Source organism: Macaca nemestrina, chromosome X (assembly GCF_043159975.1).
Source record: "Macaca nemestrina isolate mMacNem1 chromosome X, mMacNem.hap1, whole genome shotgun sequence".
Taxonomy (NCBI): domain Eukaryota; kingdom Metazoa; phylum Chordata; class Mammalia; order Primates; family Cercopithecidae; genus Macaca; species Macaca nemestrina.
In genome coordinates, this window is record NC_092145.1 from 134,840,772 (window position 1) to 134,863,879 (window position 23,108).

Below are 23,108 nucleotides of genomic sequence, written 5' to 3' on the forward strand. Positions count from 1 at the left end.
AAGAGAAAGAGTGCACTCATTCCTGGAAATCTCTCTCTTGTGTTCCCCATTGGCCAGGCACATGCGTGTCTCTCTGATATTCTTAAAATATCAAGTTTGTGGGAGTTGGTATCTGGCTCATGGAGCAAACTGTATCCACATGTAGACAGTCACTTAGGTGATGTGATTCCAGGAGCCCCTAGAAGTCCATGAATCTCCACTCTCTTCCTCTATTATCTGTAACATTGTGGGCTATTCTGTCATTGACGTTTATTCTTTGTGTTGAGTCTTCACCTTTTAATGCTCTGTCTTGGTCATACTCATACAAACTAATCATTAGAACATGACCTTATATTAACTACTAAAGTCTGGAATGCTTTTGAATGCTGATTACAGTATACATCTATAATTTGTCAATTTAAAGAAACACAGAGTGCTGATCCCCACCCCCAGAGTTCCTGATGCAGTAGATCTGGGGCAGGGCCTAAGAATTTGCATTCCCAGGTGGTACTGATGAGGCTGGTCAGGGAATGCACTTTGAGAACCACTGCTCTAGGCTATATCTGGACCTTACCATATACAAAAATAAAATAATTTAAGACACAATTATAGTTTTCACAAAGTACAAATACTAAAGCAGTAATTCTCTGAAACATATTAACTCACTCAATATGTATTTTGAACAGGTTGAGTTATCTGCTTTCCTATACACATAAAATGAAAGCTTCAAGTCTGAAGCAAAGTTAATGCTCTGGTGGAAACATACTTTTACAATTGTCTGAGCATCAGTGATGAAGGAGCAGATATATTAAAAAGTAGAAATGGAACTCATAAAGCACAACAGGTGTCAGGGAACTAACGCTGCCAAAAAAAAAAAAAAAAAAAATCTGTGCCTCAGCCTCACCCACTATACAGCCAGCTGTTCCCAATTACCAGCAACCTGTAGATACCTACATCAGGGTTACTCAGAAGTGACTCTCAGTAAGGTTTAGAGGTATGTGTGGCAAACAGGGTTCTTCTTTCTGCTAGAAACTTGCATATGCACTTCTACCTGCCTAAATGCTTAAAAAAAAAAAAAAAAAGACCAAATTCATGAAACAGAAGCTACTGGAACAATGTTAGTGATCCTAGTTTCCTAGTTTTTGTTTTTCTGTTTGTTTATTTTGAGACAGAGTCTTGCTCTGGAGAGTAGTGATGCAATCTTGACTCACTGCAACCTCCACCTCCCAGGTTCAAGCAATTCTCCTGCCTCAGCCTCCCAATTAGCTGAGATTACAGGGGTGCACCACCATGCCTGGCCAATCTTTTTTGTTTTTAATTTTTAGTAGAGATGGGGTTTCACCATGTTGGCCAGGCTGGTCTCAAACTCCTGACCTCAGGTGATCCACCCGCCTCAGCCTCCCAAAGTCCTGGAATTACAGGCGTGAGCCACTGTGCCCAGCCTCCTAGTTTCTATTATAGATCTACCAAGTGCTGATTGCCTGGGTTTTAAAACTCATTTCTGCACATACACACTGCCCTCCCCAGTTCCCACTCACATATGAATTGTCTTTATTTTAATTTGCCTATCTAGCTAACTCCTAACTGAAGAGATGCTTATATTCAACATGACCATTTTCCCAGCCCTTGCTCCTTCTATGAACCCTTAATCTGATGCAACCTTTAACCTGGTATGATGCAGCTAATTTAACATGCAGCTAATCTGTGCGTGTAGGAATTAGATATATGGTCTACCTATGCCAATGACCACATGCACTTCCCCTAAATTTTAGTAGTAGCCAGATATAGATCAATATATTGCAATATCAAATATTTTAGTAAGTTGCTGAAGTACATTTTTTAAAATACAGAAAAAAACAGAAAAGCATAGAAGCTAAATATATTAATTATTCTTTATCCCATCACTCAGAGGTAACTTCTATCATATCATATACATCTATATGTCTGTGTGTGTGTGTGTGTGTGTGTGTGTGTGTGTGTGTGTATTTAAGAGACATGCTCTGTGTTTCCCAGGCTGGTCCTGAACTCCTTGGTTTAAGTGATCCTCCCACCTCAGCCTGTTGAGTACCTGGGACTACAGTTGTGCATCACCACCATCTCTTTATCTAAATAAATTATTTGGTATTGTTTATACAACTCTCTAATCTGCATTTTTCTCAATGTGCCTGATTATGTTAGATAGGGTACTCTTTTCTCCCTCCCTTTCCCTAAACATCCCCCTCCTCCAATCCACTCTATGAGGAAATGTCTATTTTCATCCTCCAGGAAGGAGCATTATCACATGGAGCTTCGAACTTGTATCTGATTTTCAGTGATAACGTTTTGGAAGAAGAATGGATTACTTGAATGGAGGCTGCTTTAAAGCCTCAAGTTGATTGGTACAAATTACCAGTAGTGTCTAAAAATAAACCAACCCCAGTTAGAATGGCAATAATTAAAAAGTCAGGAAACAACAGATGCTGGAGAGGATGTGGAGAAATAGGAACACTTTTACACTGTTGGAGTAGGAGTATAAATTAGTTCAACCATTGTGGAAGACAGTGTGGCAATTCCTCAAGGATCTAGAAACAGAAATACCATTTGACCCAGCGGTCCCATTACTGGGTATATACCCAAAGGATTATAAATCATACTACTACAAAGACACATGCACACGTATGTTTATTGCAGCACTGTTCACAATAGCAAAGACTTGGAACCAACCCAAATGCCCATCGGTAATAGACTGGATAAAGAAAATGTGGCACATATACACCATGGAATACTATGCAGCCATTAAAAGGATGAGTTTATGTCCTTTGCAGGGACATGGGTGAAGCTGGAAACCATCGTTCTCAGCAGACTAACACAAGAACAGAAAACCAAACACTACATGTTCTGACTCATAAATGGAAGTTGAACAACGAGAACACATGGACACAGGGAGGGGAATGTCACATACCACAGCCTGTTGAGGGTTGGGCGGCTAGGGGAGGGAGAGCATGAGGAGAAATACCTAATGTAGATAATGGGTTGATGGGTGCAGCAAACCACCATGGCATGTGTATACCTATGTAACAAATCTGCAGGTTGTGCACATGTATCCCAGAACTTAAAGTATAATCGAAAAAAAATTTTTTTTAAATAAAATAAACCAACCTACAACCCTCTCTCTCTTTTGTCTCTTAAATGACCTCCCCTCAAGCTTCTGACAGGTCTATCCCAGGGGTCTGCCATATTTGCTCCATCCTCTGAATTATTTACAGTCAAGAACTTTGCAAGAGCTAAGTTAGGAGCTGGAGGTCAGAGGCCAGATGCATTGGCCTGTTCTCCATTCTAGCTTTAACTACAATAAAGCTGAAAATGTAAACCCTTTTAGATTCCCTGTGATTATTTTTAATTGACTCAAACCAAAGTGTGGTAAGAGGATGTCTGAGTGTTTGTATTTACTTGGTTCCTGACTCTTGCATGTACTTGTTACCTCCAAGTATTTATATCTATACAACTGCTTTAATAAAAATCATTTCACATATATATCTGATTACCTCTTTGTCATAGAGTATGTTTATACAAATGGTATTACTGAATCAAAAAGTATGAGCATTATAAGGTTTTTGATATGTATTACCAATGTTTTTCTACAAAGTTTTCAATAATTGACCATCCCACCAGTAATATATAAAATTGCTATCTTATTTTATCCTCATCAGCATTGAGTATTATCACTGTTAAATGTGTTAATATTATAAAAGAAAATTATTTTAATATTTTATTTTGATTATTAGCTAACAAACAATTTAACATATTTATTAATCATTTTTATTTATTTGGTTGCTATACACATTTCATAATTTTCACATTGGATGTTTAACAGTAAAGATTTTTAAATTATTTCAAGGAACCATTTTCAGACAAGATATATTTGGTGAAAATGGTGAGATTGGTTACCACACTATTATTTTTCCGTGTACAATCTTCATGGCAGTTAGATTGGGGTGACAGGGCAGCAGTGTCACCAATGGGAACATGAGCAGAAGACATGTATCACTCCTACTGCGAGTCAGTATAAAGCATTGTGAATTCTCCTTGGCTTGCTCTTTCATTCATATAGCAAGAAGTAAAGAACTGTTGAGGTGGCTAAACTGCAATAAAGAAGCCTGAAGTTGCAATATAGAGGTCTAAATTATCAATATGGAAGCTGTCCTAGATTTCCTTCATTGAGGAAGAACCACAAAGAAGAGCCAACTGACTTTCAAAATACAGTGAAGTGAGTGAAAACAAACATTTTGTGTTAACTCCCTATCTATCACAATTAGTACAACATAGCACAGCCTAACAAAGGGGAAAAGCCAAAAATCAGTTATTCTAAACCGGGGGTGGATTCGGCACCTCAAAGGGGATATTGACATTGTATGGAGACCTTTTTTGCTTATCAAAACTGGAAGTATACTAACTGCATCTGATTGGTAGAGACCAGGGATGCTGCTAAGCATCCTGCAATGTATAGGACTACCCCTCAGAGCAAAAATTTATGTGGCTTAAAATGTTGACAGTGTTTAGGTTGGGGCGTGCTTTAAATCTATCATATTTGCAGGAAATATTTTCCCAGTTTATCTTAGACTCTTAAACTTTCTTTATAGAAGGTTTTCCGAAGTCCATAAACATTTTCCGATATAGTTTGTGTGGGGGTTAATTTGTTTCCATTGTAAGAAAAACATATGGTCACAATAGATTACTTGGGAAATAGAGGACATCCTTGCTAGATGAACCTGCATAATTGGGTGAGAAAAGCTGATCTTTATGACCAAAATGGGGAAAATAAGAAACATCTTTCCTCAGAACTTGAACTAAGAAATAGTTTTAAATAGATGGCATGAATTTCAGACTGAAAAAAAGTCACCTAGGGACGATGCCATTCTTACCAAGAGAAATGGTGCTATGTGGTAGGAAATGAGTAAAGGACATCCTGGGAAACATCATCGACACTTTCAAAGTTGGAAAAAATTGCAGGGGAAAGGGGAAGACTTTGTTAAGCTATTTTTTTTCTCTGAAGACAATTTCATTCAGAGGTTGCTTTAGCCAAGGAGTCTCACCAAATTTAAAGTCTCTGGCAGTGCTCTCACAAAGACCCATGTCCTCATCAGTCATTTAGCATCATCCTGAGGTAGAGAAACACTTCCCGGAATTAGATTCTCCCAACCTACAAGGGCAAGTATTGGAGGTGAGTGCAAGCTACAGGACAGGAAGGAACCACTCCCCAGAGAGCCATTTTTACCTTGCATTTGGAAATAATAGAATAATTGATTAATAAAAAACACGTAGCAAATTGCAAGTTGAAAGCATACAGGATGTGTTCTAGATATGTACTGCTAAGTTACAAACCACCCCATTGTTTTTAGCTTAGAACATTTATTCAGCTCATGAATTTGCAATCTGGGCAGGGTTCACTCAAGAGAGCCTGTCTCTGCTCCACACAGCATTAGCTGGGATTGCTCCAAGGCTAGGGGCTGAAATGAGCTGAAGGTTTGCTCACTCCTGTGTCTGGCAGTTGATGCTGGAAATATAGAAACTGTCAGGGACTGAAACAGCAGTGTCCTGGTATCTATCGGCCCTAAGTGACATCTGGGAGCTGTTTAGGTTACAGCTTTCTGGTTTGTTTTCCCCATATCGCCATAATTTCTCGATAGACATGTATAGTTTACGCCCATGCAGTTTTCTGATGCTTTTTCCTCATGCAACTAACTCCCTCCTCTCTCATACTATTCCCTGTAAGTCTTAGCCACCTAGACCTCCCTGTCTCTTCAAATCAGAGAAAGTTTCATGCTCTACCTGTGATTCCTTTCAGTATAGGGGAGGACAGCATATGCCTCCACACAACAGGTCAGGACAATCACAGGGTGCACATTTGTTTTCCTTTTCAGAGACCACAGGCCTGAATTTCCTATTGTGCAATGTCCAAAAATAATACATACATGTCAATGAAAAGAAGTCAAACTCTGTAAAAATTTGCAGAGATTTATTCTAAGCCAAATGTGAGGTCTATGACCCATGACAGCCCCAGGAGGTCCTGAGAACATGTGCTCAAATTGGTGGGGTTACAGCTTTTACACACTTTAGGAAGACAGTAGTTACAGGCAGATACACAAATCAATATATACATGTAAGGTGGACATTGATTCAGCCCAAAAGGAGGGACAGCTTGAAGGTGGGGGAGGGGGCTTCCACATCATAGGTGCATTTAAATATTTCCTGATTGGCAATTGGTTGAAAGGGCTAAGCTCTGCCTCAAGAGTAGAAGTGAGCAGAAAGAAATGATTGTAGATAAGGGGGGTTATGGAAGCCAAGGTCCTTGTTATATAGATGAAGCCCCCAGGTAGTGAGCTTCAGAGAGAATAGATGGTAAATATCTCTTGTCAGATCATGAAAGGTGCCAGACTCTTAGTTAAATCTCTCCTGGATCAGGAAAAGACCTGGAAAGGGAAGGGGATTCTTTACAGAATGTAGATCTTCCCCTCAAGAGACAGTTTCCAGGGCCACTTCAAAATATGTCAAAGAAGGCCGGGCGCGGTGGCTCAAGCCTGTAATCCCAGCACTTTGGGAGGCCGAGACGGGCGGATCACGAGGTCAGGAGATCGAGACCATCCTGGCTAACACGGTGAAACCCCGTCTCTACTAAAAAATACAAAAAACTAGCCGGGCGAAGTGGCGGGCGCCTGTAGTCCCAGCTACTTGGGAGGCTGAGGCAAGAGAATGGCGTAAACCTGGGAGGCGGAGCTTGCAGTGAGCTGAGATCCCGCCACTGCACTCCAGCCTGGGCGACAGAGCGAGACTCCGTCTCAAAAAAAAAAAAAAAAAAAAAAAAAAAAAAAAAATATATATATATATATATATATATATATATATGTCAAAGAAATGTATTTTGGCAAAATACTTCAATTTATTTCAGGGCCCGTTGTCTGTCTAGAGTCAGGTTGAAATTTGGTAACTTATTGCTACAAAGAGTCTGTCTTTTTTCTTTTTTTCTTTTTTTTTTGAGACGGAGTTTCACTCTTGTTGCCCAGGCTGGAGTGCAATGGCGCAATCTCGGCTCACAGCAACCTCCACCTCCCACTTCAAGCAATTCTCCCGCCTCAGCTTTCCAAGTAGCTAGGACTATAGGTGCCCGCCACCATGCCTGATTAATTTTTATATTCTTAGTAAAGATGGGGTTTCACCATGTTGGCCAGGCTGGTCTCAAACTCCTGACCTCAGGTGATCCACTCGCCTTGGCCTTCCAAAGTGCTAGGATTACAGGCATGAGCCACCATGCCTGGCCAATTTATTTATTTCAGGGCTCGCTGTCTGTCCTGTGATGCTACACTAGAGTCAGGTTGGAATTTGGTATCTTATTGCTACAAAGCGTCTGTTCTGTCAGTCTTAAGATATCTGTTTTAATGTTAATGCTGGACAGTTGTGCCTGAATTACAACGGGAGAAGAGTATAATGAGGCACGTCTAACCCTGCCTTCCCATAATGGCCTGAATTTGTTTTTTCAGGTTTACTTTGGAATCCCCTTGGCCAACAGGAGAGGTCCATTCAGTTGGTTAGGGGGGCTTAGAATTTTATTTTTGGTTTGCATATATATTGATATGATTTGGATCTGTGCCCCCACCCAAATCTCACGTCAAATTTTAATCCCCAGTGTTGGAGGTAGGGCCTGGTGGGAGGTGACTGGATCATGGGAGTGGATTTCCCCCTTGATGCTGTTCTCATGATAGTAAGTTCTCATGAGATCTGGTTGTTTAAAAGTGTGTGGCACTCTCTCTCTTTCTCCTGCTGCAGTCAAGTGCCTGCTTCCCCTTCACCTTCCACCATGATTGTAAGTTTCCTAAAGGCTCCCCAGAAGCAGAAGCTACTATGCTTCCTGTATAGCCTGCAGAACTGTGAGCCAATTAAACTTCTTTTCTTTATAAATTGCCCAGTCTCAGGTATTTTTTCATAGCAATGCAAGAACAGACTAATATATATACACACATATATATACATATATAGACACACATATACATATATACACACACATATATACATATATATATGGAAGCAAGGAAAGTCTAGTGCCTCTTCCTGTATCATGGCCTGGAGCATCAATTATATATTGATTATAAATGTTTAAGCTAATGGGTACATCAGGTCCACTCTACTATTATCTCTACTGTGATATATGATTATTTCCCTGTAGCCAAAAGAAACAACCTAAAAGAGCTGTTAGATGAGATTTCTAACCAAGTTGCCATTCCCATTTTAGAAGAACAAAAAGACAATTTCAATATCTGGTATTCAAATCTACAGAGGATAACCACCATAAATTTCCTGTCTGAAAACTGATGCTCCAAAAATAAGCAATCCAATAATTTGAACATAAAATTGTACTTAAACATAAAACTAGAAGTCACAGTGATAGCTATTCGAAATATGTAAAAGAGTGATGAATAGAATTTTTAAAGGTCACATTAGCAAAAATTTGTTGAGGCTCTAAGTAAAGATTAAAAAAGCTTTCAAATATAAATAATTCTTCAGACATCCAGGAAGAAAAATCAAGTCACCTATCAAGGGGGAAACGTAGACAAGCCTCAGAGTCTCCACATGAGTAGCTAATGTCAGAGGGCAATGGCACACTACGAGTTCTGAGGATCAAGCCCAGGATACCCAGACACATTGTTGTTTAAAAAGATCAGTAACAAGAAGACATTTTTAAACATTAAAGAAGTCAGCTTCTCAAGACACTTTTTGAAAAACTACTCCACATAAAAGATCAGGAAACCAAAAGATGAAACAAAATAAAATAATTGAGGAGTGGAATAACTGCGATAAAAAGGACTGATGGGAAACGTTGAAGCTAAATATGCAACCAAGCTTAAAAGACCAGAGTAATTACTATACACACACATATACACACATATACAAACACACACATATACACATGAACATATATACACATACACACTCATGCATACTTGAACATATTTTCATATATATGTATATATACATATCCATTAAGTGTCATATAGGACGGTGACTTCTTGGATGCTAATATGTGTGTAAGATAAAAGTCATATTAATGCAAAAATTACCCTCAAAAATCCTTTAAACCTCTAAGAGAGTTCAACACACATGGTTTTGTGTCTGCAACCTTATATATTAAATATTTTAAAGACTAACACTGCCTTGAAAATTACTCCTTTAACAAAAGGAAGGAACTAAAGGAAATTTGTATGCAGATAACTGGGTATGCAAACAATTCTGCCTTTAAGCTACTTCTCAAATACTTATTGTGAATAAGGAATTGGTAGAGAATTCAAAAACATTTCTGTTCTTCTGCAGGGTTGATTCCATTCTGTTTTAGTATTATACATGTATTCACTATGCAGCTCTCCAGAAATTCAAAAAAAAAAAAAAAAATCCAGTGGTGAATGGAAAAGTGATAGAAAATTCTAAAGAGTTCTCCCTTGCTTACAGAATTTACTCTAATTTGTTTAAATATCAAGCATCTATAAACATAATAAATGTTAATAAATGTATTTGTGATTGTAAAGATTAAAGGTTAACTTGTAAAATCAGTGTGTAACTTAAAAGATTCTACTGTAAATCTTAGCAAAGTTAAAATATATGCACAATTATAAAAAATGGAGTAAATTTTTAAAAATAAGTACTTTATCTTTTATAGTAGAGAGTAAACAAATACCATCTAAAATTGGAAGTTAGCTTTTGAAAATGGTACAATGAATGAAAATCCTTTCATTTATGTAACAACCTTTTCTCTCAGTTTCAAATGGATATTTCAGGAACTAGTACATGTTATATTGAAGAATACAGATAGGTTCAGTTTCACTCCATTTTCTTTATCATCAATAAAATAAATCCAATCAAATTTTTGTATTTTATTTAAATTAGAATGTACAATATAACCCAGGTTTTCTATAATTATTTCTATCTCCCTACCTGTTTTTCTAACTCTATGCTTGTATAAAAGATGTCTCTGAAAATACTAACACTGATGATTTTTGGTGACAATTTGAATGAATTCAATTTTTAAAAATTATTAGTTTCTATATTGCTATAACGACATCAAAACTAAAAAAAAACAAAAACAAAAACAAAAAACAAAAAACAAAAACTCTCTAAGCAAGTGACAGAAGTGCCAGTGTCCTATCCCCTCCATTGCCCTCGTTCACCATTTCTATACCAACTGCTACTTTTAGGTGTCAAAAAAGAAAAGCCTCTCTTCTCTTTCAACAACAAAAAGAATCTTTCCTCCACATAAACACCTTCTAATAGATATACATAGAGGTCTAGTTCAGTACTAGCTATCAGTTTATAAGCATTTTATCCCAAAGAACCCTGTTACAGCTCTGTCTTCATAAATGTATTTGATATTTTGACAAAATCCAATAATAAAATGACTAAAAACAGACATCTTCCCACACCAGACTACACCAGTTCAGTGATATAATTCAGAGTGATGGCTTGCTCAATTGCAGATTAATATAGTATATTCATGAATGAACAGCTAATTCTTCCTCAAAGTTACAGTTTTTATTTTGTTGCCTAAAACCGATGCTTTTTAACAGTGATAGTTTGTAACTTTTTAAGTTTCATTTTTCTTGGCTTTGTCATTTTGATGACCATTAAAAGCACACTTTAGCGATGTCTATTATATGACGCATGTCTTCTTTAAGGAGAATAATTTCTTTTTATAATTAACTCCTCAGCCACTGACTGGTCTGTCAGGATTCTTCTGATTTGGTCTTCAAAACCTGGCTTTAACTTTGGAACATAAGGTTAACATAGTGAGAAACATTTAAAATAACTAAAGAGTAAAGCTCCATTGTTTTGAATTTTAGACTACCCTTAAAGGATACATTTTTTTATCCTCCTCACCCCTTAAGTACAAATGAAACACTTTGTTTTCCTATCTTTTACTGGAGACGGAAGTGTAGATTTCCTTGTCAACACTTGCCGTGACTGGTAAATGCTGAACAAGGTAGTTGGCATGGAGAATTTCTGTGGCAAAAATGAAAATAAAGTCACCATAGACCTTGTGGATTTAACCCTAACATTGGCTTTGCTTTTTGACACTGCAATCAAACATAACCTAATATTTCTATGTGGTATGTGTATGCATCGCTCACCACAAGATCAGTGTGCTGGGGCTTAAAAGGAAAACATTTATGAAAATATAGCACACATGTAGGACATATATACACACAAAGTGTTGAAAATTTGGTGGTAAGAGTTATATTAGACCACATCTACGATGACAGGTATAGCTCCACATTCCATGGTTTACCAGAATGTTGAACTATAGAAAGTCTAAAAAGGAAGGTGACCAAATTGAGGGAGATCTAGAAACTATGCTAGGAAAAGAAAGAGGAGGATGGAAAATGTCCACCTTGAGTAAGAAGAGCCTCAGGAAAACCAGGATAAGCTGGCATGTGGAATACTTTAAGGGAAAACCTTAACCAATAAGTTACTATTTTAGGAAGGTAGATTTCAAGTCAGTAGAGGAAACAACTATCAATGCTAATATTAGAACAAAGTGGTTGGGAGGGGTTGTTTGTTTTGAGATGGCGTTTCGCTCTCATTGCCCAGGCTGGAATGCAATGGCACAATCTCAGCTCACTGCAACCTCCACCTCCAGGGTTCAAGCGAGTCTCCTGCCTCAGCCTCCTGAGTAGTTGGGGTTACGGGCACCACACCTGGCTAATTTTTTTTTTAGTACAGACAGGGTTTCACACTTTTGCCCAGGCTAGTCTCGAACTCCTGACCTCAGGTGATCCGCCCGCCTTGGCCTCCCAAAGTGCTGGGATTACAGGCAAGAGCCACCACACTGGGCCAAAATAAAGTTTTATGTTAAAAAAAGAAAATTCCCATCTTTGAACTGCTTTAAAAGGAAGTCAAAGTGACCTATCAAGCTCTCAGAAATGTAGCACGAATGATGATTAAAGTGAACAGAAATTCTTTCTATATGTCCCAATTATTTTACATTCTAAGAATTTCATCACTTGGTTAATAAGGAGAGAGAAATCCAGTTTTCGAAAGCGTAATGAAAGAGTTGGCTTTCAGAGAATTGTCCAATTATGAACAGGGAATGCTGAAGCTGGAATCCAGATCTTCTAACTGTAAATATGTTCTACCTGTCTAAGTTTTTTTATAAAACTGTTCAGATAAATAATACTCATTAGTAATATAATATTAAAATATTTAAAATCATGGTCATGGGAATACAAAGAAGAGTTCTTAATCCTTAATCTGCCTCCCTGTATCTTAATATTGCATCACTCAACTTTAACTAATATGGCTTTTGAAGATTTCACTAAATCTGTTCTTCCTGAGTGAAATACTTTCTGAATTTATCTCATAGGTAGAGGGCACTTATATTTTAAAATGTCCACTAATAGACCATTTAGATTATATAAAGGCAGGCACAGTCCACTGGAATGTAAGCTTCGTAAGTGCAGGCATTCATTCATTCATTCATTCATTCATTCATTTGAGATGGAGCCTCGCTCTGTCACCCAGACTGGAGTGCAGTGGCACGATCTATGCTCACTGCAACCTCTGCCTCTCGGGTTCAAGCGATTCTCTTGTCTCAACCTCCCGAGTGGCTGGGATTATAAGTGCACACTACCACGCCCGGCTAATTTTTGCATTTTTAGTAGGGACAGGGTTTCACCATGTTGGCCAGGCTGGTCTCAAACTCCTGACCTCAGGTGATCCGCCTGCCTCGGCCTCCCAAAGTCGTGGGATTACAGGCATGAGCTACCGCACATGGCCAAGAGCAGGCATTTTCATCTGTTTCTCTGAGCCTAAGGGCCTAGAACACAGCCCAACACATGGCAGGTACTCAATAAACATTTATTGAGTCAATCATTGAGTGAATGGAGATTAAGGCAAAATGAAAAAAGTATGTTTTTAGTTGTCTCCTGGCTTATTCAGAGGAAAGGGATAACGGCTTTAACCTCAGAGAAGACAGGAGATAAGAGACGGCGCTTATGGCAGGAAGGAAGAGAGGGTATGATCCGGAGAAAGGACTGGATAGAGGATGGCAGCTTCAGGAAGCAAGATGACAAGAGAGGATAAGAAATCTAATTCAAAGCTCCTACACTTCTTTGAATGAATCTAAGACATAAAGTGATAACTGAACTATAAAGGCATTTTAAAACTAGAATTATAAAAGTGAATGGATTTCTAATGGTATCTGGTAATAGAAGTTTAGAATTTAAAATGCATTAGCAAAATCTTAAAAAAACTACATTGTTTGCTTGAAAAGATTTTCTTGGAAATTTGTTTCCTTCTAAAAAGAAAAATGGGATGGTTAGTCAGTAGAGCTAGGGCATTTATAACAATGTCCTTTATATCTTACCATTGATTTGTTTTCATTAGGTAAGTAGCTTGTTTTCTAAAGCCTTTTTTCCCCTTTTGCTCTTGGCCTTAATAAAATTGGTGGTTCTGGCACAGTCATTAATTCCATAGTTGTAAAATTCCCTTAGAGAAACACGGTAACTTCAGTTTATTGAAAATACTAGGAGAAGGGTAGTTTATTAGGTATTTGGATGACTGGATGTTGAGAAATATATCATTTATCATTTAAAATATCCTTGATACAAGGGCACTGCTAAGTATATGCATATAAAATACTGAACATCTGGATTAAAACAGAAATGGCAATGAGATGTGATGTCTTCATTATGCCAGACAACTAGATATGTGGCACATATGGCAGAGTGAGTTTTTACATTTTATTGGCATGTTTATAGATCCACAGAAAGAGCCTAGAAGGAATCCATCCAATTCTAGAAGCTAAGTGTTTTTTTCTTCCATTTTAGATATTAGGAACAATTAGGAAAATCATCCCATACCACAACTGTATGAGATTCAGTCAGTAACAGACAAAAGGATGTCTAAACAGCCAAATCTTAAATAGGATAGTAATACTGATGGCCAAGTTGGATCTATCAATACCTATGCAATTTATCATAAATGTCCTCCAAAATATCAAATCTAAGAATTATATTAGTACAAATTTAAAGCTGGGAAGGATTTTGGAGATTATCTTGCCTGATCCATCAACTTTAGTGAAGAGAAAATCAAAATGATGATAGTAACACACATTCCTGTCTTCGAGGGGTTATCAGCTTAATGAAAAGATAACCCCTCAACAGGAAATTACAATATAGGGTAATGGAGGGCAAATGGATACAAAAACTGAGTATTATAGGGTTACATAAAAATGATATTATCTCTTGCTTTGAGGGCTGAGGATCAAAAATAACCTCCCAGAACAGATAACTCTGAAGCTAAATCAATAAAGAAAGAGTAAGAGTTATGCAGGTCAAGCAGAGAAAAGGCATTACAGGAATGGAAATAGAAATAGAACAGAAATAGAAATAGAAATCCCTTAAGGAAAGAAAAGCCATGTTGTATTGAGGGAGCTGCAAGCAGTCCATTTGAGTTGGTTGGCACACAGAAATGGCAGTAAGACAGAGGCTTCTGGGTGTCAGGATAAGAAATAAACTCTACAACTACACTTAATACGTTTATGTGTGTATATGTGTTTATGTATGTATACATGCATATGAGTGGATGTGTGAATCAAAATTCAATGGCATAATACTTAGCCACTTACAGGCAATGCACTCTATTTTCTATTCTTATTGTAATTTATTTAAAAATATTGGTAAACGCTCACTAACATAAAGGACATGATCCACTAAAGTGCTATGATCTGCTGTTTGAAAGACACTCATGAAAGTTGAAGGACAGTAAGGTCATGATAAACTATGGATATCAGACATTATGCATTGGAGAATAGAGAGTCATGGAAGAATTTTGAGCAGGGGAGTGAAGTGATGCCACTTGCATATAGAAAGATCATCTAAATCACTCCAAAAAGGCCTGGAAAGGCTTTCATGAAGGAGGTCAATTTGAGAAGTTTCTAGAGGTAATTTAAACCATTGATAGTGGTGCCAGAATTAAGATATATGTTTTGAGGATGATGAAATGCAATTAAGAAGTTATAATTAATTGGACTTCATTATTATTTGGAAGAGGGTAAATCAGGGGGGAACGTGGTGAGATTTTGGAGTCTGTCATAGGAAGTATGTGGATAGTAATACCATTCACTGAAGGAAAAATAGGAAGAATTTTTCCTATTTTTAATAGGAAGGGCTGAGAATAATGATTCGGTTTGGGCATTCTGAGTTTCAGGTATCTGTTGGATATCTAAACAGAGATATCAAGCTAAATGGTAAATACAGATGCTCCTCAGCTTACGATAGGGTTACATTCTGATCAACCCAATTGTAAGTTGAAAATATCTAAGTGGAAAATGCATTTAATACACCTAACCTACTGAACATCATAGCCTAGCCTACCTTTGAGGTGCCCAGAGCACTTTCATTAGCCTATAATTAAGCAAAATCATCTGGGAACACAGTACACTGTAGAGTATCAGTCGTTTACCCTCATGATCACATAGCTGAGTAGGAGCTGTGGTTCAGTACCACTGCTCAGCATCTTGAGAGAGTATAGCACACTTTCTACTGAATGTGTGTGATTTTCACACCACCCTAATACCAAAAAATCTTAAGTTGAGCTGTCGTAAATTGAGGACTGTCTGATATGATTCCAGAGAGCAAATGACAGTTGTGGCTGGACAGATTTACAAGCTAGTACTGTACATGAAATAACTGAAGCCACCGTTTAAAAACCCATTTATGGATTGCGAATATTTGCAATAATATTTTCTGACCCTCTAAATGCATAAAACAATATTATAACATGTGTGAGGTACATTATTATCATGCCCATGTATAGATCAGGAAACAGGCCCAGAGACTTTAAATACTTTTTAAAGCTTAGTTTTGCCAGAATGCAAGACAGAAGCCCAAATTTTTTTATGATGCCCCTTTTGTTTTTTTTCCCCAGTCTACTGGGTTGTTCCTCTTCATCATGCCATCTGCTTTAGCTCAAGTAAGAATAAATACATCTCTTCTTGTCCAAATAATACCTAGTTTATCTGCATTTATAAGTCATTAATTATTAGGTTGTTTGTTTTGCTCTGTTTTGTTTTTTGTGTGCAGGGTTTTGATTAATCATCCTTCATAATTCATAGAACATCATCATCATTCATTCCTGGAAGGCCAGTCTCTTATGTATTTATTCTCTTTTATCCTCATTCAATATTTTTATGTCCTGCTATTGACTACCTTTCTAATATGTTAGATATTCATCCTGTTATTTATGTTGTTAAAGCAAACTAAATATGACCTGAGAAGGACTCCATACTTCTCTATTTGAGTCCTTGTGGACGAACCGAAACCTAACTTAATAGGTAGACAAGATTGAGAACCTAACTTGGGAGTGTGCATCTGTAACAGTGGCCAGGCCTTGGCCAATCCCACTAGACATACGTCAACCACTCATATACTGTCGAGTGTTCGAACTTTGTTCAAATAAGGCAAATGCTGAACTGTAACCAGTCCAGTTGTTTCTGTACCTCACTTCCGATTTCTGTAGGTAACTTCCCTTTTTAGTCTATAAATCTTCCTCTACCACATGGCTGCACTGGAGTCTCTCTGAATCTCCTGTGATTCTTAGGGCTGCCTGATTCACAAATCGTTCATTGCTCAATTAAACTCCTTTAAATTTAACTCGGCTAAATTTTTTAACAGACGGTGTCAGAAGCGGGGTCCAAAGTAGACCCTCTAACGAACCCCAGGAGTACTGAGTGAACAAACAAGGTACCTGCAGAACCCACTTGTGTCCATTGATCTCTCAAGAGCAGTTGGAGATCATGGGTAAGTTCTCTCTTGGATTTTGGAGCTCCACGGATTGGTGTTTTGAATTCTACAAGTTTCTTTGAGCAAACTTCCAATAGAAACTGGGTTTGGAAGTCATGACAGAAACTGCGCTGGGTCCAGGAATGGATTTTATCTGGTAATTAGCTGACTTGGATCCAGTTAGAGGCCTCTTACATCTGACTCGCTCAGAAAGCAACTGGTAGTAAATGGTAATATTGCAGGGGTTGTAAAATTTGGCTTTTAAAAATTCGAGGGGATTTTTGTGTTCTCCCCCTTTGTTTCATTTTTCTTTTACATACTTAGGTAAGAAAAATCATTGGCTAAGTTAAGGTAATACGCTCTATAACAGATCTACTGTAAAGGCTATAGTTACACATCAGACTTTAAGTTCTCTTGTAAAAGTTATGTTAAATAATAGAATTGACTAAACAGAAAAGTATCTGTACAACTACTGACCCTTGTGGCCTATGGAAAAATACATCAAATGTAGATTATAAAAATTCAGTTATAGGTGATTAATGAAAAGACCACTTAGTTAAGTGAAAAGACTCTTCATCTAACTCATTCCTTGATCTATTTGATTTTAGGTGGTTTGGTTTTTGAGGACCCTGAGTGAAGAACATACTCCAAACACTTGGTATTATCCTCCTGACAGTCATAATAATAGTCTCCCTGGTACACCACATTCTCTCAAAGGTTTTAAATGTTTACATTTAAACAAATATTTACATTTAAATTTATATTTTCATTTACATTTTTTAAAAAATCAAAGGTTTTAAAGGTTTTACACACAGCCATCTCTAGAATGTCAAATGGTCTCTCTTCAACTGGAATGACAAAAACCGAAAAAAAATAAATACAACCATGAGGACATCATAACCTATGAATGACGTACTGAGGCCAAAAACCCAAAATGATGGTAACTAAGAGTGACACTAAGGCCCTAAGTTTTAGTCACACTCTCACCTAAATGAAAACCTGGCCAAAAAGGAAGCACCTTTTTAGACAAAATTATGGAAGGCCATTATTTTGGACTGAGCTCATACACCAGACCCCAACAAACTAAACTAAACCAAAATGGAGTCACTTATACTAAATGTAACATAATCAAACTAAGACTTTAAAGAAACATATAGATCCTAAAACAGACCAAGTTTTGTTTTTCTCCTGTAAACAGAATGTTTCAACATAAGGAACTACCCTCTACTCAGTCCTTCTTCCTACCCTTACAAAACTCACTGTTCTACTGTTCCCCAAGGGGTTTCAAGACCAAATAAATACATATAGGATGGTAACAATGACATCAATGACTAAAGTTTTGGCCAGTCTCTCAAAATTGAGAAAATGACCAAAAAGGGGGAATTGTTAAAACAAACTAAATATGGTCTAAGAAGGACTCCTATATTTGCATAGAACTATAGAAGTACTACTATATTTGAGTCCTTGTGGATGAACTACAACCTGACTTAATAGGTAGACAAGATTGAAAACCTAACTTGAGAGTGTGCACCTGTAACAGTGACTGGGTCTTGGCCAATTCCAACAGCCATACATTAACTTCTCATACACCGTCAAGTGTTGAAAGTGTGTTCAAATGAGACAAACACTGAACTGTAACCAATCCAGTTGTTTCTGTACCTCACTTCTGATTTCCATGCCTCACTTCTCTTTTTTTGTCTATAAATCTTCTTCCACTACGTGTCTGCACTACAGCCTCCCTGAATCTACTATGATTCTGGGGCCTGCCCATTCATTGCTCAATTAAACTTCTTTAAATTGAATTCGGCTGAATTTTTTACCTTAACAATGTGTACTGTGTTATAAGCGTCCATTTCAGTTTGTTTTCTTATTGTCTTAACTCAGCACTATTGTTTTTAACAGCTATTCATAACTATGTAGACATATCTAGTCTGTTCTTTCCAACTACTCCATAGCAATCCAAGGTATCTATCAACCACATTTTGTTTATCACTTCCCTCTGAGGTTGGTATCTAGTTGTCTCTAACTTTTTGTTACTGACAACAACCCTGTGGCAAATTTCCATGTAAATATTTTCTTAATAGACCTCTATGAGAATCATCTGAGCTATATACCCCAAATAGAAATGCAAGCTCATAGGATATGCATGCACTTAATTTCATTAAGTGTTATCAGACGTTTTTTCAGAATGGCTATTAACAGTGTGCTCTCCAAATCACGTTTGTATGTTAGTTTTATTGAAGAAGTTCTCCCCATTCCTAGGTCTCCAAAATACTGCTCTACTTTTCTTCTATTAATTTTATGGTTTTACCTCTCATATTTAGACCTTAACCCACATTAATTACATATACCTATATATATAATTGATTATATATATTACATGTGGTGACTATTTATAGTTTTTAACAGCTTTATTGAGGTATGATATTGATATAGGGAAAAACTGCATGTTTAATATATACAAGCTGGTGAGCATGAACATATGCCTATATATAATGTCTTATATAAAATAAATTTTAGTAATGTAATTTACTACCCAATCCATATTTTCTCCATTAGTTTTCAGTGTCATTGTTATCAAATATTAATTTTCTGTATCAACATACTCTATCTTCTCTAAAGCATGACTCTCCAGCCTTGGAAAGAATCATCTAGTAGGTTTTTATTTAATTCAATCAGCTTATCTCAAGCTTTTATAAATGTACATTTTTCTTATTGCAGTCCTTCTATGGAAGCAGTGAATCCCTTGATTTTAAGTAATGTTAAATGGGATTCAACCCAGTTGTGCCACACCTCTTTGAACATTTGAATTTGGCAAAAGCCTCTAAAACTGGTAGATACAACACACCTGAGAAATAACATTGCAAAGAAGTGTGAGAGCTTACACACAGCTTTGGGTTACAATAACCCCAATTGTTCCACTGATTCAAGAAATGATTTCAGGGCAGTTATTTTCGTCCTTCCTGGGTAAAATAAATATTATACCTGCCACCTGCGTACTTTGAAGAAAGTTTCAGATTCACTGACTGGTATTTATGGGATAATAATGTGAGACATTTACTGATACAAAATCTCTGTATTTCCAATTTATAAATTTAGATATTCTGAACAATTAGTAAAGATGTCTGATGACCCTTCTTTCCTTCTAAACCAAATCTGAATAAACACATAAATTATTTTTTGTACAATTTGTTACTCAATGTTATCTTTATAATAAAGGTCTCCCTATCTCTCCAAAATAGTTTTTAAAATTCTAATTTAGGTCGGGCATGGTGGCTCATGCCTGTAATCCCAGCACTTTGGGAGGCCAAAGCAGATAGATAACAAGGTCAGGAGTTCAAGACCAGCCTGGCCAAGATGGTGAAACCCCATCTCTACTAAAAAGAAAAGAAAAGGCCGGGCGTGGGGGTTCACACTTGCAATCCCAGCACTTTGGGAGGCCGAGGCGGGCGGATCACAAGGTCAGGAGATTGAGGCCATCCTGGCTAACACGGTGAAACCCCGTCGCTACTAAAAAATACAAAAAAGTAGCCAGGCATGGTGGCGGGGGCCTGAGGCAGGAGAGTGGTGTGAACCTAGGAGGTGGAGCTTGCAGTGAGCCAAGATCATGCCACTGCACTCCAGCCTGGGCAACAGAGTGAGACTCTGTCTCAAAATAAATAAATAAATAAATACATACATACATATATATATATATATTAGCCGGGCAGGGTCGTGTGCACCTGTAATCCCAGCTACTCGGGAGGCTGAGACAGGAGAATCGCTTGAACTTGGGAGGCGAAGGTTGTAGTGAGCCGAGATTGTGCCACTGCACTCCAGCCTGGGTGGCAGAGTGAGACTCTGTCTCAAAAAAAAGAAAAAAAAAATTCTAATTTAACTAACAAGTTGTCCCTAAAATATGAACAACCTTTAAAAACAAAGTCTTAAATATCATGCTATTAACAGATTCACTGTCCTAAAACTCTCTTCTGGACAAACAGGAAACACAGAATCTTCCTTTTCTCCTCCTCTCACACCACCAGCAATCCCATTAGTTGCTAGTTCTCCTTAGCATCTCTGTTTGTCAAAACTAGTATAATGGCTGTTAATTCACAAACACTTGCAGAAGCCTATGCAAATTTATTCCAGATGAGGGCGGCCAGTAGCTACTTCTAATACTTCTGTTCTCTGTTATCGTGCAGCCTACCTCAGCTCTAAGTAACAATTTGAACTTTACATTTGCCAAATGATGCTAGAAACATCTGTTGACTGATTCCCCCTAATATAGCTCTGGGTATCTAACCTTCATCACCCCTATTCCAAAAGGTCAGACCATTTTAGCCTCTACTAATTGCCATGGTATCTCTCCCTATAAGCATCGTTAAGACAAATTGTCCCTTCCTCTGCTCTTTATCATCATTCTTTGAGTAATTTTCATCCAATTTTTTAAACTTTTAAAGTGACTGACAGTATTCATTTGAAGAACAGTCTCACCTCTTCTTTATTTCTTAATACTTCAGTTTTAGGAAAGCAAATGTGAAAGAACACGAGCTGATGAATTTCTCACTTCTTGTACCTTTTTACAAACATTTATGCATTATTTTTCTTAGAGAAACTATTATATGGTAATTAATTCAAAACCATTCTCATTTTCTCTATTTCACATTATTAGAACAGTCTTAATATCTCCCCAATCCAACCTTCAAATCTATCAAAATATTTGTAAGTTATTATTATTATTATTATTATTTGACATCCAATGAACTCTGAACTTTTTATTGGCCTCCTGCTCCCCAAAGGGTACCCTGCTTCTGCTGGCTTAATGCCTCAGAACTTTGGTGTCGTTGGTCTCAGACACCACTTTGCCATCCACTATCCGGCGGGTGGTGGTCTTTTGGATGGTTTGCATGGAGTTGCTGCTGTCCAAGGCATCACCAAGATTGAATTCCTCGCCATCTTCCAGCAGGCGGCGGTAGGTGGCGATCTCAGCTTCCAGCTTGACCTTGATGTTCAACAAGGCCTCATACTCCTGGGCCTGTCGCTGTCCCTCTGCCCGGGTCTGTGCCAGCTCTGACTCCAGGTGCAGCAGGATCCCATTGAGCTGCTCCATCTGTAGGGCATAGCGGGCCTCCACCTCCCTCAGGCTGTTCTCCAAGCTGGCCTTCAGATTTCTCATGGAGTCCAGGTCGATCTCCAAGGACTGGACTGTACATCTCAGCTCTGTGAGCGTCGTCTCAGCAGCTCCAACCTCGGCGGACTGTGTGGTGACCACTGTGGTGCTCTCCTCAATCTGCTGAGACCAGTACTTGTCTAGTTCCTCTCGGTTCTTCCGAGCCAGCTCGTCATATTGGGCCCGGATGTCTGCCATGATCTTGGCGAGGTCCTGAGATTTGGGGGCATCTACCTCCACGGTCAACCCAGAGCTGGCAATCTGGGCTTGTAGGCCTTTTACTTCCTCTTCGTGGTTCTTCTTCATGAAGAGCAGCTCCTCCTTGAGAGCCTCGATCTCTGTCTCCAGCTGCAGTCGAGTGACATTGGTGTCATCAATGACCTTGCGGAGCCCATGGATGTCGTTCTCTACAGACTGGCGCATGGCCAGCTCTGTCTCATACTTGACTCTAAAGTCATCAGCAGCAAGACGGGCATTGTCAATCTGCAGAAGGATGCGGGCATTGTCCACAGTATTTGCGAAGATCTGAGCCCTCAGGTCCTCGATGATCTTGAAGTAATGGCTCCAGTCTCTGACCTGGGGTCCCTTCTTCTCCAAGTGCTCCCGGATTTTGCTCTCCAGCCTCCGGTTCTCGGTCTCCAGGCTCCTCACTCTGTCCAGGTAAGAGGCCAGGCGGTTGTTCAGGCTTTGCATGGTCTCCTTCTCATTCTGGATGCCTCCCATTCCTGCCAGACCCCCGGCCATCCCTGAGGCCAGGCCCCCGGACCCCATGCCGCCCCGGAAGCTGGTGGAGCGGGACACGGAGATCTGGGAACCAGAACCTCCGGCGCCTGCATAGACACTGGCCGCGCTGCTGACCGACCAGGCGCCGTAGCTGGGCGCCTGGACAGAGCCCAGGGACCGGTAGTTGGTAGAGAAGGTGGAGCGAGTGGTGAAGCTCATGCTGTATGGGAGGAAGGCGAGACGACAGGACTCAGGCTTTGCCGACCAGTTATTATTAATATAATAAGAGTTATCTTCCTCTGAGTGATTTCTTTCCTTGTCACAATTCCTTTGAAAGCATTATTTGAAGAGTTTTTCATTTCCATCCTTTTCATGGTGAATGTGTTTTGGTTTCCTTAAGCACTGCTATGTATGAAAGCTACAGCACATCAAAATGCTGAAACAGAGTAAACACACAC

At 38.5% G+C, this 23,108-nt stretch overlaps 1 protein-coding gene across 1 annotated transcript; it reads right to left on the bottom strand.

The window, feature by feature from the left end:
- Positions 1-21,512: 21,512 nt before the first annotated feature.
- On the bottom strand, positions 21,513-22,905 carry LOC105499106 (keratin, type I cytoskeletal 18). The gene has a single exon (XM_011771571.3). It carries the CDS (start codon positions 22,867-22,869, stop codon positions 21,577-21,579), a length of 1,293 nt encoding a protein of 430 aa, XP_011769873.2. The 5' UTR covers positions 22,870-22,905; the 3' UTR covers positions 21,513-21,576.
- Positions 22,906-23,108: the final 203 nt, after the last annotated feature.

Bases quoted from the DNA above. Each gene is read 5' to 3' on its own strand.
- LOC105499106 (XM_011771571.3), bottom strand. From the start codon at position 22,869: ATGAGCTTCACCACTCGCTCCACCTTCTCTACCAACTACCGGTCCCTG.